The following is a 14641-nucleotide window of genomic DNA, read 5'->3' as shown; positions in this document are numbered from 1 at the left end:
AGAACTAATATTTATTCGTATTGATCTCAGTTTTTAATGCATTTATGAAATCTGATAATAATCTTGAGGACTAAATCTAGTATTCATACCTGAAGAGAGGGTTTTCTTTGTCAGTCAAGTCAGCAAACTCATGGTTTTCAATCATTTCAAACTCTTCTTCTGACTTTGAAGCATTTCTGTCTCTAATTTTATTCTCTTGCCAGTAGCTATACCAGATAGCAAATAAAATTACAAGGGAAACTGTTCCAAAGGATGCAATACAGATTTTTGCTGTTCTATAGCCGGGCGCCTCCTGTGCCAAAAATGTCTGCGGTCCTATAAGATTACCAACACAGTATCCAATCAAGTAGATGGCATTCACAGTCACCTTCTTTGTGTGGCCAGCCACATTACTTGAGATAACCGACAAAAGACAGATGAAACCAATGGGTCCGAGGAAGTTAAGGTAGAGCCCTGCCAATCTAGCTTTGCTATTCGAACAGAAGGCCAACATAAATTCACCGATGACAGCAATGGAAGTTCCAAAAGTTGCCCAAAACATTCTAGATTTGACCAAATGACTGGCTGAAAACGCAAGAAATGTACATCCAAAAAATTCTATGGCACCCTCGGGCATTTGCATAAGTAGTGCCTGCTTCGGAGTGAATCCGAAGTCTTCTGTCATTAAAATACTACCAAAGTTAGTAATACCACCGTTTGGAATATTGGAAAACAATGCAAAAGAGCAGATCAACCAAGTTCTGTGATCAAGTAAAGCTTCCTTGAATTGTTTAATCTTGAAGTGCTTGTTACCAAATCCTTGCTGGTTTGCTCTGATGCGCTCAACGACCATAATTTTGTCTTCCTCTGTTAGCCACCAAGCTCCAGCGGGGGTATCAGGAACATGGAAGAAGAATAAGACTCCAAGACCAATGGTGAGAGATCCAGTAATGACAAATATTAACTTCCATGGTTCAATACTGAAGTTTTCTTGGTCACGAACCAAATTGTATGCAATGGCGCCTGATCCAATGATAGTACCAAGACCATTACTGGAGAACCAAAGAGCCACCCTAAGGAAAACTTCTTCCTTTCTGTAAAAACAACCTGTAATAATAAGGTTCAGGACAGTTACAGAACTCTCAAGCATACCTAAAATTGTCCTTAATGCAATAAAACCAGCATATTGTGGCACAGAATGGAGCATTAATATCGCACCCCACAAAACGATAAAGCATGAAGCAGTTTTCGCAACCGGAAATCTCTGCAACAATCTTGAGGCAGGAAACTCAAATACCAAGTATCCAAGGTAGAATGCAGAACCTGTCCACGAATACATATCGCCTCTCATATTTAAGTCCGTCCGCAATCCAAGAATTGAGGCATATGAGTTCGAAAGCTTGTCCATGAACTGAAAGCAGTACAACAAACATATAACAGGCATCAAGTACAAATCAATTTTCCAAAGCAATTTTCGGTCTCTGGCGGCAGTTAATTCAACGTCTTGGCCAGCATGTGCAACAGCAAATTTCATGGCCTCATCAACATCACCAGTAATTTTCACTTCCTTTCCCGTGTGGGACACGATAGTAGTAATCACATTCTCCCTTTTACCAAGAGTTTCCTCAGTGAAAGAAACCACATTGGTCAAGTTTTCATTGTAAACGATTTTCTCGTCCTTATTAACCGACGAATCAGACATTATTTTGATGGAGTTGATATAGCTGTTCCCATTTTTTTTCAAAACGCCATGAATCACTGGTAGTTATATGCTGTCAACAATATGGTGAATTTTTCATATTCCGTTATCTTCTAATGAATCGGGAAATTACTGTGGATCCCGCCTCCACAGGACCTACCATGTAGTATTGTTATCATCCACATGAGAGCTCCCATGTATTGTTCCAACACGACTGTATAGTAAGAGCCCGGGCCTATAAAGGGTTTTTTTTTTGCTATCTGGCAAACAGCTAGCGCCTTATCACCCCCAAATGTTTGGGATGTCCAAATAGGCCGACACCGACGGTGGGCCGAAGTTTTTTAATGCACAGATACTAGCCCTTCATATCCGCCTAAACCTGCTCGCATACTACATCAGCGAAATAGAAGATGTCTCTTCACCACTTGAAATATCTCCTGCCATTCAATGGAGAGCGTCCCCATGCAATAGGTGTTCCATTCGGGATATGAAAGCAAAAAATGGAACAAACTTCCCAATGTAGAAACTTTTCTATCTCTGATAACAAATGCCTCCAAAAGTTTTCTTGTGAAGTTGCTGGACAACTCTACAAGTGCTACTGTATTGTCTTTCCACGTTCCCGAAGGGATATTATTTCTTGTGCTGCGGAACTTCTCGCTAAGATAATAGTCAACTGAGCCCGGCAAAAACGCGCGGAATTCTGTTCCTCTTTCCCATTAGTTGGCGCATATATGTGGCCCAGCTCCAGGAACCATGTGTGTACTAAGTGTAGACACTTAAATTGACATCAGAGTTATTATTAAAGGTAGAATTTGACCTGCACTGTGGCCGATAACAACTCCGAAGACTTTTTAAGTTGGAAGTATTATTTCATTGGAGGACTTGGTAATCAAAGCTGCGGAAGATGTTTGATAGTCGATACGAATACACGGTGCCCACAAAGAAAGTGTTAATATTGGGCATCTTTTGGGAGTTTGCTTATCAAGAACCACACCATTTCTCGAAGGAATTTAGACTAGGCGTACTAGCACATGTAGTAACAATAAATTGTGGAGCAGCGTACTCTAGAGGCTCCATTTATGTATAGCGGTTCTGATCAAAAAATTAAGGAGGCTTACTTTTTACACTAATTACTCCTAGGGGCTAGTGATACGCAATAATGACACATTATTATCACATCTGCGCGCCAATGTATCAGTATTTGGACAAGTCGTACGAGTTGCTGGTGTGCAAAATTTGCGTTAACTACCAGTGTGGTGTTAATAGTGTTGAAGAGGAAGTGTAGAAAACTTGCGTTGACTCCGAAGCGATGGTTGAATCCGCTTTACTGCAAATTAGATCATTTTATTACAATGAAGACTAAAACTACATTTCTCATCCTGAGTAGAAAACCGAAGGGTCTTGTACCACCTCCAACATTTATTACTTACAGCAGCAGAAGCAGCAGCAGCAGCACCCGCAGAACCAGCAATGCGTACTTCTAACATTTGTTCCCCAAGCAATTCAAACTCTTAACAAGCTAATAAAGAAATTGCCTATGATCTCTGAAAAGACTACGAATACGACTACGACTACGACTATAATACTGCCTCACTCGGTATCAGAACACAACCACCACTACCTACTACTGCTCCCAGACTACTGCTCCTAAAACTACTTCCCCACCTTACACTTCCTCTGCTAGAGCCTTCCTGTATAAAAGTCCATCAGTCTCAGAAACCAAATCCGGTCGTGTTTTCGTACACTTTCACATCTCTACTCGCCTGTCCACGTGACCTAAACGAAAAATCGGTTTGATTTCAAATTAATCAAAGATAACGGTTATACGCGTCTTCCATAAGGGATGAAGTTCCTCTTGGAACCAGGCCATTCATGGAGTATACGCAGCCTACGCAGACGCAGCCGACTCAACAGTCTCCTGCGACGCAGGTGCATGATTTGGTGGACGGAGATTCCAATCGGATTTGCCGGTTGATCTGTACCACTGGCCAGTATTCGTTCTTTGATCTCAATGTGGATAAGGCAACAGTCAATGGCAAGAAAACTTGGCTTGCGGGAAGAAGCCCCGATGTAGACTTCCAGATAACAACATCGCTGCGTCTCTCGAATCGACATTTCAAAATCTGGCTCAATCAAACAGACAAATCACTCTGGATCCAGGATATATCTACAAATGGAACTCATCTCAATAACACACGGTTAGTGAAAGGCTCCAACTACATGTTGAACCAAGGAGATGAGCTTGCCGTAGGAGTTGGGATTCCTAAAGACGTGTTGCGGTTTGTGGTTCTATTTTCAGATCCATATAACCCAGCAAAGCTTCCCAACTCCAACAACAATTCGGTCGTAAAGGACCAAGGTATATTTAAAGACTATATTATCAAAAATGAAACCATCGGGCAAGGTGCATTTGCAACCGTTAAGAAGGCGGTAGAACGGTCAACTGGTAAATCTTTTGCAGTCAAAATCATTAACCGACGGAAAGCATTAAATACTGGTGGCGGCGCTATGGTTGGAGTGGATAGAGAGCTTTCCATTCTTCGTAAACTTGACCACCCAAACATTGTCAGCCTCAAAGCCTTCTATGAAGACTTGGACAACTACTACATTGTCATGGAATTAGTCCCTGGTGGAGATTTAATGGACTTTGTAGCGGCTAATGGAGCCATAGGGGAGGATGCTACACAAGTGATAACAAAGCAAATTCTAGAAGGCATAGCATATGTGCACAAATTGGGGATTTCTCATAGAGATCTAAAACCAGACAACATTCTAATTATGCAAGATGATCCTATATTGGTTAAAATAACTGATTTTGGCTTGGCTAAATTTAGTGATAATTCTACATTCATGAAGACATTTTGTGGAACGTTGGCATATGTTGCACCAGAAGTTATCACAGGTAAGTATGAGCTGTCACAGGGTGACTCATCAAAGCGGAATTATTCTTCATTGGTAGACATATGGTCTCTTGGATGTTTGGTGTACGTGCTTTTGACGTCACACTTGCCATTTAACGGTAAAACCCAGGCCCAGATGTTTCAGAAAATCAAGAAAGGAGAATTTCACGAAGCTCCATTAAACTCATATGAAATCTCAAGGGATGGTAGGGACTTTTTGGAGTGCTGTCTTCAAGTAAATCCTAGACTTCGGATTACAGCAGAAGAAGCTCTTAGACACAAATGGCTAAGAGATGTGTATAACGAAGAATCACAACTGCAGAAAGCTTTAAGTCTTTCACAGTCACAATCACAACAATCGAGAAAAGTTGATAATGGTATACCTATAGACACATCCATAAGTAAGATCGATGAAGATATAATGTTAAGACCTTTGGATAGCGAAAAGAACAGGAAGAACAAAAACCAAAATAATGATTTCAAAGTTCCAAAAAGAGTCGTACCCTTATCACAATCACAACCAGCTTCGCAGCCGGTGTCACAGCCACGCCAGGAGCACAAGAAAGTGTGCGATTTGGACGTAGTTCCTGAAGAAAGTATTGATCAAAGCGAGATACTAGAGGAATCAACGCCAATGAGGAAACAGGAAAAAATGCGATCATCTTCGGAAGCCTTTGGCACGTCACCTGCGAAGAGGTTTAAAAGCGAAAGTATGATTCCAGATAGAATTTCTAAAGTCAATAGTGAAAACGTTCTTAAATCAATTAATGAACATAACACAGTGTCTAATAAGTCGACGAATGTCAGAGAGAAAAGTGAGCAGAAGAACAAGGATGACAAGAACGATCCTAATGACATAGAGAACCAGGGAGACGACTACGACGTGGAAGGAAGCTTTAAAAAGATTATGCTTCAGCAAGGCAAGACCAAAGCCAAGTCATATCAAGAGGCCTTTGAAAAGCAAAGGGTATCTAGCAACGAGTCTATGAAAAAACAAATGGATGCGTGGAATTCACAGCTGAAGACCAGAAGACCAGAATCTGCTGAGTCTCAACATCCCAGTTCCAGAGCTAAGTATCGCAATGAGCTCTTCAAGTCAGATGAATTTTTAGATGATGACGCTATTCAAACTGATGAAACAGAGGAGAAGCCAGGAGACGAAGCTCCATTCCTCACTTTAAGGCCATTGGCTAACTCAATTTACAGAAAACCGATCTTTATACCGTTTGATAAGAATGTGTTTTCCATAGGAAGACATGACGTATGTGATACTCATATAAACGACGATAGGATGTCCAAAGTCCATTGCATTTTTAATAAGGAGCAAAGAGAGGATGGTGTCGCAATTTGGCTCTTGGATGTTAGTACAAATTCATGTACGGTACTGGAATCAGTAATTGGTAAAGGTAAAAAAACTATTATCTATCCTGGCGATTGCGTATACCTCTTCATTGACGATAAATCTCGTGAACTGATAGGATTCGAAGTACGCTTTAGAGATGTTTCGGAGTTACAAAATGATGGGCTCAATGTTGCAACTAGAAAAAGAAAAATTTATAGTCAATCCCTGGCTGAGTTGAAGCTCAAACCCAAATTTGTGATTCAATCTGGAGGGAGAATAGTTAGTGCCTCGGAGGCAAGTTAAGGAGGGGAAGCGTATATATATTTACGAACGGTAATGCATTAATAGAATTAATCTAGACATCACTTTTTTTGTAGACTACGTTTAATTAAATATTTCAATTGTAAAAGCATTATATTATCTACAGATTGCTTAGAATAAATAGTATATACACGAATCTGATCTAATTCTTCGATCTCCATTCTAGGATTGTATCAGGGGCCTCGGCATCTTTTAACAAGTGCCCTAATCCCAAATAACCAATGTTGTACTTTTCAAAATCGACTATGAACTGGAAGAGTCTTAAACGTAATTTGGTGTAGAATTCTGCTTCTTTCAGACTTCTTTCAGCCTCATCTTTAATTTCTTGGTAGGATTGCACATCCTTTTTCAAATCTCTTATCAAGTTTCTCTCCAAACAAGCGAGTAACAACTCTTGTTTTGATAAGTTCCATACATTTCCAGAGTTCTCCCCGTTTAACCCACTCAAGTAATAGTTATCCACTTTCAAATAATTGTAATACTCTTGCAAGCGACGACGCAAAAGAGATTCGCCGTAGAGATAGGCAGGAATGAACTTCGAAGTTAATCTCAAAGAGGTGGAAAGTAGCCTAACCTCTTCAATAGGAAGGTTGTACGCGTTACGTAAAGCCAAGTCAGCTATGTCTTTGCTTTCAAGGGCTTTCGAAGTTAACTTATGGAGTTTGTCGACAGAACCAGGACTCCATAATCGTGGAAGAATTGATGGAAGGACACAGGTCAGCGGTGTGAGTTGAGGGAAGGCATAACAAACTAGAGGAGTAGACTCCATGAATATGAGAAGAACTACTAAGAACCAGGGGATCTTAGACAAATCTGAGTTTGTGCGTCTTATCAATTGAAACTGGCTTCGACTCATATTGAAGAGACCAGTATCTATCAACTTTTTAGATACGGACCCACTTTTCTTGATTATATGACCAGAATTTTTATCTTTCTCCGTCTTGGTTTCAATCTGACTAATGTACAAAGCTTGAGCCATGTCACTGGTTAATTTCGAAAACCCAGGAATACGAATATCTACATCCTTCCCCTTACTATTCACATTGTCGCTGAGTTTGAACTGGTATTTTCTAAGCTCCTTGACTTCTTTCCTATTTCTCCATACATTAGACACTCCAGTCTTGTAAAAATGCATAAGGGCCTTTCCGTATCCATACGATTGCTTGAGCTTCAAGGCGACCGTTGAAGAATCGGCATTTTCTTGTCGTATTTCCTCGTAAATCTCAATTTTTGGCTTCAAGTCCAACGGTAAAGTTGACTCGGCATTTATGGCATGTGCTGCCTCGTCTTTCTGGTCCTTTCTCCAGAGGGATCCTAGAACCTGTGATTGCTTCACTTCTTTAGCGAACTGAGCTTTTGCTGTTGGGAACACGAACAAACCTGCTGCTCTGTGTAGTTGCGACACCGAACTCATCGCTGTGAAATCTCTTCTTCTCTCGGAACTACAACCAGCTCTCCAAACGGCAACTCAATGCAACAATAGTAACCACACAAAAAATACTAAGCACTAGCTGAAATTCAAAATTAACCATACAAATAATATAGAAAGCAGAACTCTTTACTGTTGGGGGATATTGCATATAATCCCAAGCTTTTGACAGATCTGTGCACCCATGCCTCAGTATATTAAGTGTAAAATTTGGGGTTCTAACGTACTGTGTATTGACTTCCTCCAGTAAGAGAAAAATGGCGAGATACATAGTTAAAAAGTCACGTGATCTATTTATACTTGAATTACATCAGTTTCAATGGGATAAAGTTGTAATTTGCATCGAAGCTTTTAGAATCATCATCTGTATCTACCAATGAAGTTAAATATCACAATATCAAGCATTTTTACCCTTTTGAAACACCCCTAAATTCACTGAAACTCGAGACCTGTATATAGTCCACACTTACAAAACAGGTACCGTGCAGGTTTGCATTCATTCCCTTCTCAGAGCTGCCATAGTTAACATAGCAAGACAGTGTTTATTGCATGGTTTTTTTGAGCTAGCAAAGGCTTTAAGGTAATATAAGAGCTTGACGATGTCGTACTCATTCAAAAAACCGGTGCGGAGAGTTATTACTCCTCAAGATCTCGAAAAATGGACACAATCTTCAACATATTCGTTGATCTTAGACTTTGTTGAGAGCTTACAAGAGCTGGTGACTGGGCTTACCAATGAAGATGAAGTAGCAATTTCAAACACTACAGAGGAAATTTTGGGTGCATTGGGCCAGGTTAATAGTTTCATAGACAAACATCCTGTTATACACGAAAAGGACATTTCTCGTTTCGGGAAAGTTGAATTCAGAGACTTCTACGATGAAGTGTCTATGGAATCAGGGAAATTATTGAAGAGTCTTGTTGGTGAAAAATACCCTGTTGAAGCGGTCGAAGAGCTTTCGGTATACTTTACTGAGTCATGGGGCAACAGAACTCGTATTGACTACGGATCGGGACACGAGTTGAATTTTATATCATTTCTTTTATGCTTGGACCAGCTTGATTTGGTCAATAAAAACGATTATCCAGCTCTTATCATCAAAGTATTCAACAAGTACATGGCTATTATGCGTCGTTTGCAAAAGATTTATTGGCTAGAGCCAGCAGGTTCCCATGGAGTTTGGGGTTTGGACGATTACCATTTTCTTCCCTTCCTCTTCGGGTCAGCTCAATTGGCTACCCATCCGTTCATGAAGCCTAAGCTGATCCATAATGAAGAATTGGTAGAACTCTACCACGAAAAGTACATGTACATGGAATGCATCTACTTCATAAATAATATTAAAACTTTGCCAAAGACTCAAGATCAGAAATTGAGTATAAGATGGCATTCTCCGATGTTGGATGACATTCTGTCAGCAAAGTCATGGCAGAAGATTAAAGATGGAATGATCAAGATGTACAAAGTTGAAGTGTTGGGTAAGCTACCCATCATCCAACATTTTATGTTTGGCTCCATACTACCTTGTCCAGAAGGTATCAGTGAAGTTCATGATCACGATCATGACGAAGATGACTGTGGTCATATCCATACTGATGCCGTTAACACTTGGGGAGATTGTTGTGGTATTAAGATTCCTAGTGCAATTGCAGCTTCTGAGAGTTTGAAGTTAGAAAGCAGCCAACATCACCATAAAGCTGTTCCTTTTGATTAATTTTCAAGGAATTATTTGTTTTTACAATTGGTTTATATGGCTGTTAGGATTTTGTTAAATGGGTATACATAGTACGGAAATAAATGAAACTTCTATGACATTACTTTTATCTCTATATGATACAAACCGTAACTACTCATTAAATCCAATATTTGTTGAGATCAACACATTACGAGGAAAAGCTCCTGGAAATGGTAATAAAATCTTCATTTTGCCTTTGGCATCGTCCACTTTGGAGATATGGACATAACCTAATATGCTGGTATTCAAAAGTTCTCTGCTCAGCTCATTAGCTTGTGGCAATTGCGTGATGGCGACAATCGAATTGTCGAGATTCGAACCACTTGGCTCAGAAAGAAGAGTGTAGTATTTGTTCAACTCTTCGTCCGATTTGTCCTTGTCCTCTTTTTGGTCATCCTCCACGGTATAGGAGTCCCCAGAAGGAAGGAATGAAAGACTGGAAGCAAAGTCCAGTGCTAAAACGCATTTGTAGATTGTGTGGTCCTTTACGTCAATATCAGTTTTGAAAGGAGACAAGCGAGTCTTGCTATTTCCGTTGAAGTATTCTTTGATCGTTTCTTCTTGAGTCCTTCTAATGAATGCTTCATCTGCATCTGCCACGCCTCCACTCTTCGGTACCTTGACTACTGTCAACAGAGATGCTTTGTGCTTGAATCTCTTCTTCAAATCAATGGTGAGTCTCTCATTTCCCAATACAACAATTATGTTTACCTCGAAATCTGAGACTATGTTTTCGATTACAGTGATATCTTTTATAGACAATGGAGGCGTGTCTATTATGATACCTCCATTTCTCACATTGACATCTTCCTCTAAGCGAGATAAAACTGTAACTCCTAACTTTGAAATCTGGTATTTATACAAGTCTAGGTTTTCTTCGATAGATGAGAATCCATAATTCTTGACAATAGGTTGTTTGGGATTATGATATAGACTTCCTGACGTGGTGGTAAATCCCCATCCGTTAGCGCTTTCTATATCCAAGGAATCACTTATGGGGGTAGCAGTTATAGAACCAGGCAATGAAAAAACTCCATCCCTTGGATTCAAATTTACGAGAATAGGAGAGCTATCCAGTTTGATAGCATATGACGAAAGTATTTTGGCCAAGGTAGTTTTACCAGAGGTAGCATTACCTATGATGAGCACCTTTGGGCCTGTTTTCAATGTTGTGGGGTTAAGAATATTATTGTCGGAAACTTGCTGTCTCATTGCTTCCAATGCTAAATGCAAGTTTATATAGTTTTTCATGACTGACTCTTCACTGATGTACTCAACAAGCTCTTCACTTTCATTAGATATCACTGCTTTATTTTGGGACGTTGTGTATTCCAACTTCGCTCCCTCGGGCAATGGCGAATAAATAGCATACTTTACACCCGTGAGCTGTATTTCGATATTCACAGGCAATTCTGTGCCAAAGATCTCAGCGACACCACTGATTACCTTAACCTTCAAGATGGTCTTGTGGGGCACTTCTATTCTCCATTCCGACCCACCAGGAATCTCTAATTCGATTTTGTCTTTTGGAATATCCGAGTAGGTGCTTGAGGCATCGCCTCCGAACCCAGGAATCGACATTCTATGGAGTTCGTTTTGAACTTGAGGGAAGAATAGAGTATCTAAAGCAGTTGAAGGCTTCAAGAATTCGAAGATTTGAAGAGGGTAAGGAGGTCGTGTGCAGGCAAGGATTGCCATTAGCTGCAAAGAATGGTTTAATGACTGGAGGGATTTAGTTGAAGGAAATATGGACTAGAGGGAGATGAAAGGGAGATTGCTTGGAAAGAGTGGATAGTATGTGGAGAAGAGCAGGATTTAAATGGTAGGGTGTTTTTTTGTAGTCTTTTTTTAAGTGGAGATATGGGAATTGGTTTGCTAGTATTTTGTTAATATGATAATTTATTGCACGGGAAGAGTTTTGTGTTCCAGGCTGCAATTTCTATTTGAGGTTCCTGGGAGGGATTTTGGGTAGAATTGTGCTAAGTTGTACCAGGTGGTGTTATTTCATGGAGTTTAGGCGATGTGTAGTTTCCTTGTTAATTTTCAAATAATTATTCAATATTTTAGAAAGTGGAGATGTGGTAATATGAGTATGAGAATAGGAGAATAACTAATATTTGACATTTTTGAATCAATATCTATGAGACATACATATTCATTTTCAATGACCAACCATACGCAATAATCCAGTGGCTTCAATTTTTATTCAAGCTTGCAGCTCTAATGGTTCATATTAATCACAAGAAATAATTCAAATACAACATTCTATTCTCAATACTAATTTTCTTGAATGGTAGTGTTGTTATCTTTATTGGGGTTTATGAAGCAATTCTGGCCTCTAGTTTGAATAATAAAGAAAACACTGTAACAACTATCCCCCCCAAAAAAAACCAGTCCATGTAAATAAAAACAAACCATGCTGCAACGTCTACTCAAACACTACATAAATCCATATACAATCTCCATAATTCACCCATACACATATACACATATACATATTGACACTATCCACCCCAATAGACACCTCCCATTCCTTCTCTCTACTATAACCATAATTGCCAGATTGGCTGCAACTGGTGGGTACTGTCTGCAGGACGGTATCTCCCTCTTGATCAAACTATTTGTAATGCAAAGAACAGTTAGTGATGTAGTATACTTTTGGAAATAGATATTAAGTAAGAGAATGGAGAAGGTGGAATTGACAGACGAGGAGCAGTATATTCAGGTATTTGTCACGGAATACTTACAAAAGTTGCCGGACCATTTGATCGTCCAAGTGGTAAGGCAATTACCGTTCGACTATGTCAAAGAATTTCTTCTCCAGTTGAAGGGAAGCGTAATACGAAATGTGATAAAACAAGAACTTTATCGCCAAGAATTGCATTTTGTCATTTCTCCTACAAAGAGACCATATATCTCGCGACTTCCCAAAGATCAAAGGGAATTCATAAAGTTTACTGGTTACTTTGATATCAGACAGTTCCTAGAAGACAATCCCGATATCAACCCAGCCAAGCTACTCGTCATCAGTGGAGGAGACTTCATTTCGCTACGAAACCTATTACAAGAGAACAAAAGCAGACTAGTGAACGAAGTAAAGCATCTAGAAATCACTTTGGAAGAGTGTGAATTACGCTCTTCTGATATAGAGTTTCTACTCTCATTTCCAAATTTAAGGAGACTTCAGGTATCCAGATTTAAGTTGAAAGACCTGGATATCTCCGAAATCAACCATGCATTAGCCAATCATAACGGATTAGAAGAAATTCTCTTCTTGGGCCAGCAATACTCCTCATGGTCTGGAGTAACATTTCCACCAAACTTAGTCCAATTGGATTTGTCGTGGAACGAAACCACCATGGTAGGCACTATAAATTTGCCTAAATCACTTGAAGAGATCTACTTCAACCAAGTGGGGTTGGATGATTATGTGTTTGCAAATTTACGATACCCGGAAAACTTAAAGATCCTAATGTTGACAAGAAACTACTTGTCAAAGTTAGATATCGCAACTTTGCCAAGAACATTGGAAATAATAGACCTTTCATTTAACAATATAGATACATATGAGGACTCATCTCTGGTCGGATGGCCTCCAAAGTTGCAGTCGCTTTTGCTTGCATTCTGTGAGATAGACGATGATGTATTCAAGACGATATCGAAGTTGCAATGGCCAAAAGAATTGAAAAATTTGGTTTTAGAGGGAAATATGCTTCAACGATTTGAAAATTTGGATTTTCCAGATTCCCTAGAGTTGTTAGACCTATCTAAGAACCATCTTGTCTCTTTCTTGAATCCCAACAACAGTGCAGACATGGGTCCATATTTCAATTTCCCAGAATCATTGAAGTCATTAAGACTCTCGGATCTTCTTAACATGACCTACAACGAGACCACTACTTCACGAATTAAGTTTCCAAACGGTTTAACAGAATTAGACTTGAACGAAACATGCATTTACTCTTTGCATGTCTTTGAATTCCCCACTTCATTGGAAAAATTGGTGCTATCAGGAAACAATCTTCAGGATTTGAAATCGTATAATGATGGCTTGAGGAATTGGTTTCAGTTAGAAAATTTGTTGCAACTCGACTTATATTTCAACAAGCTTTCAGACATTTCACAGTGGAACCCACCTCCAAAGCTTAAATGGCTAATGTTGGCCGCAAATTCAATTGAAGAGTTACATCCTGATCTCCCAATTTTCAGCGATCCCAACAATCTGTTAAGGATAATTGATGTATCAAGATGTGGCGTATCCCGTGTCGATCCGAACATTAAGATTCCCCAGTTCTTATCCACATTGAACTTGTCGCACAACTTGTTGAAGGGCAAGTTTGTAGTACCTACATCAATCACCTCACACAAATACTTAGAGATATTGGATTTGAGCGAGAACGATATTTCGGAGATTGAGTTTACTGCCAAAGGATGTGCTTCTAATCTCAAGTATTTGAATCTCTCCAAAAATAAAATAAAGCCATCGAGACAGGAGATAGAAAGGTTCTATAAGGATTTAGAATATGGGTTGGGGGTTCTCCCAAAAGCCAAAAAGTCTAATGTTAGTAGTATACATAAATTTTGCTGAAAGCTAGAAGTAGAGATGCAGTTATTCATTCTAGACTTCACTAAACGATCATATTCATTGCAAACTTTATTTGTAGCCGTATTATTAGTCCTTTTAAGTGTCATCACATCTGTCACTTGGATCATCACGCCATACTATAAAACAATGGCAAAGTACATCACTAGAGAATCGATCCCTCCCAGATCCTAGATTCTCCTACTTTGACCTCTAACACTTCAACATCGACTACCCCCATAGAACCGCCCAACTGGAGAACCGCGGACCACCACCAACTTTTGGCTGCGATTTGCAGGAGACAGCGGTACAAACGGCTGGAACATACGAGCTACCCCACCACAACCGAAATATATACTGATTCCATAATAACCGAAGATTACAAAAAAATGTCGTCAACGAACCTAAAAGAACCCCACAACTTGGCTGGGTCCTACCTGCCCTTCTTGGAAAGCAACCATAACACCCTTTGCAGAGCTACCTAACCTTCATTACCACGGCTAAATGGTATTGGCATGTCGCAATAGCTAACTGCAAAAGGATATTTTTCATCTGCAAGTCTAACACCAATGTCGCATTATTGTTCCTGCTTCTTCTGTCTTAATGTGGCCTAAAGTGCGGCAAATTGTTCCGCAAAAGAAAGAGGGAGTGGT

At 39.7% G+C, this 14641-nt stretch overlaps 6 protein-coding genes across 6 annotated transcripts; 3 read left to right on the top strand and 3 right to left on the bottom strand. All coding sequences in view use genetic code 12, as the record gives it.

Moving 5' to 3' along the window:
• Positions 1 to 76: 76 nt before the first annotated feature.
• Positions 77 to 1681, bottom strand: DAL9 (Dal9p; the record flags this gene model as incomplete). Its single annotated transcript, XM_064918830.1, has 1 exon — positions 77 to 1681. One exon carries the CDS (start codon positions 1679 to 1681, stop codon positions 77 to 79), a length of 1605 nt encoding a protein of 534 aa, XP_064773926.1.
• A 1869-nt stretch (positions 1682 to 3550) lies between these two features.
• Positions 3551 to 6302, top strand: RAD53 (serine/threonine/tyrosine protein kinase; the record flags this gene model as incomplete). Its single annotated transcript, XM_064915906.1, has 3 exons — positions 3551 to 4955; positions 4995 to 5393; positions 5733 to 6302. The coding sequence occupies 3 exons, from the start codon at positions 3551 to 3553 to the stop codon at positions 6221 to 6223; spliced, it is 2295 nt and encodes a 764-aa protein (XP_064773925.1). The 3' UTR covers positions 6224 to 6302.
• Positions 6303 to 6327: 25 nt separating this feature from the next.
• On the bottom strand, positions 6328 to 7770 carry RJT20DRAFT_129211 (uncharacterized protein). The gene has a single exon (XM_064917444.1). The coding sequence runs from the start codon at positions 7653 to 7655 to the stop codon at positions 6384 to 6386; it is 1272 nt and encodes a 423-aa protein (XP_064773924.1). The 5' UTR covers positions 7656 to 7770; the 3' UTR covers positions 6328 to 6383.
• Positions 7771 to 9464, top strand: RJT20DRAFT_156046 (peptidylprolyl isomerase). Its single transcript, XM_064919123.1, has one exon. The coding sequence runs from the start codon at positions 8270 to 8272 to the stop codon at positions 9383 to 9385; it is 1116 nt and encodes a 371-aa protein (XP_064773923.1). The 5' UTR covers positions 7771 to 8269; the 3' UTR covers positions 9386 to 9464.
• RJT20DRAFT_129207 (cleavage polyadenylation factor subunit) lies at positions 9465 to 11299 on the bottom strand. The gene has a single exon (XM_064917443.1). The coding sequence runs from the start codon at positions 11102 to 11104 to the stop codon at positions 9518 to 9520; it is 1587 nt and encodes a 528-aa protein (XP_064773922.1). The 5' UTR covers positions 11105 to 11299; the 3' UTR covers positions 9465 to 9517.
• Positions 11300 to 11854: 555 nt separating this feature from the next.
• RJT20DRAFT_51070 (uncharacterized protein) lies at positions 11855 to 14428 on the top strand. The gene has a single exon (XM_064920436.1). The coding sequence runs from the start codon at positions 12090 to 12092 to the stop codon at positions 13992 to 13994; it is 1905 nt and encodes a 634-aa protein (XP_064773921.1). The 5' UTR covers positions 11855 to 12089; the 3' UTR covers positions 13995 to 14428.
• The last annotated feature ends 213 nt before the right edge of the window (positions 14429 to 14641 follow it).

This window comes from Scheffersomyces xylosifermentans (assembly GCF_036884685.1).
Source record: "Scheffersomyces xylosifermentans strain CBS 12540 chromosome Unknown RJT20scaffold_5, whole genome shotgun sequence".
Classification (NCBI taxonomy): domain Eukaryota; kingdom Fungi; phylum Ascomycota; class Pichiomycetes; order Serinales; family Debaryomycetaceae; genus Scheffersomyces; species Scheffersomyces xylosifermentans.
Note: the sequence above shows the minus strand (reverse complement) of the source record. Positions and strands in the feature narration are given on the sequence as shown.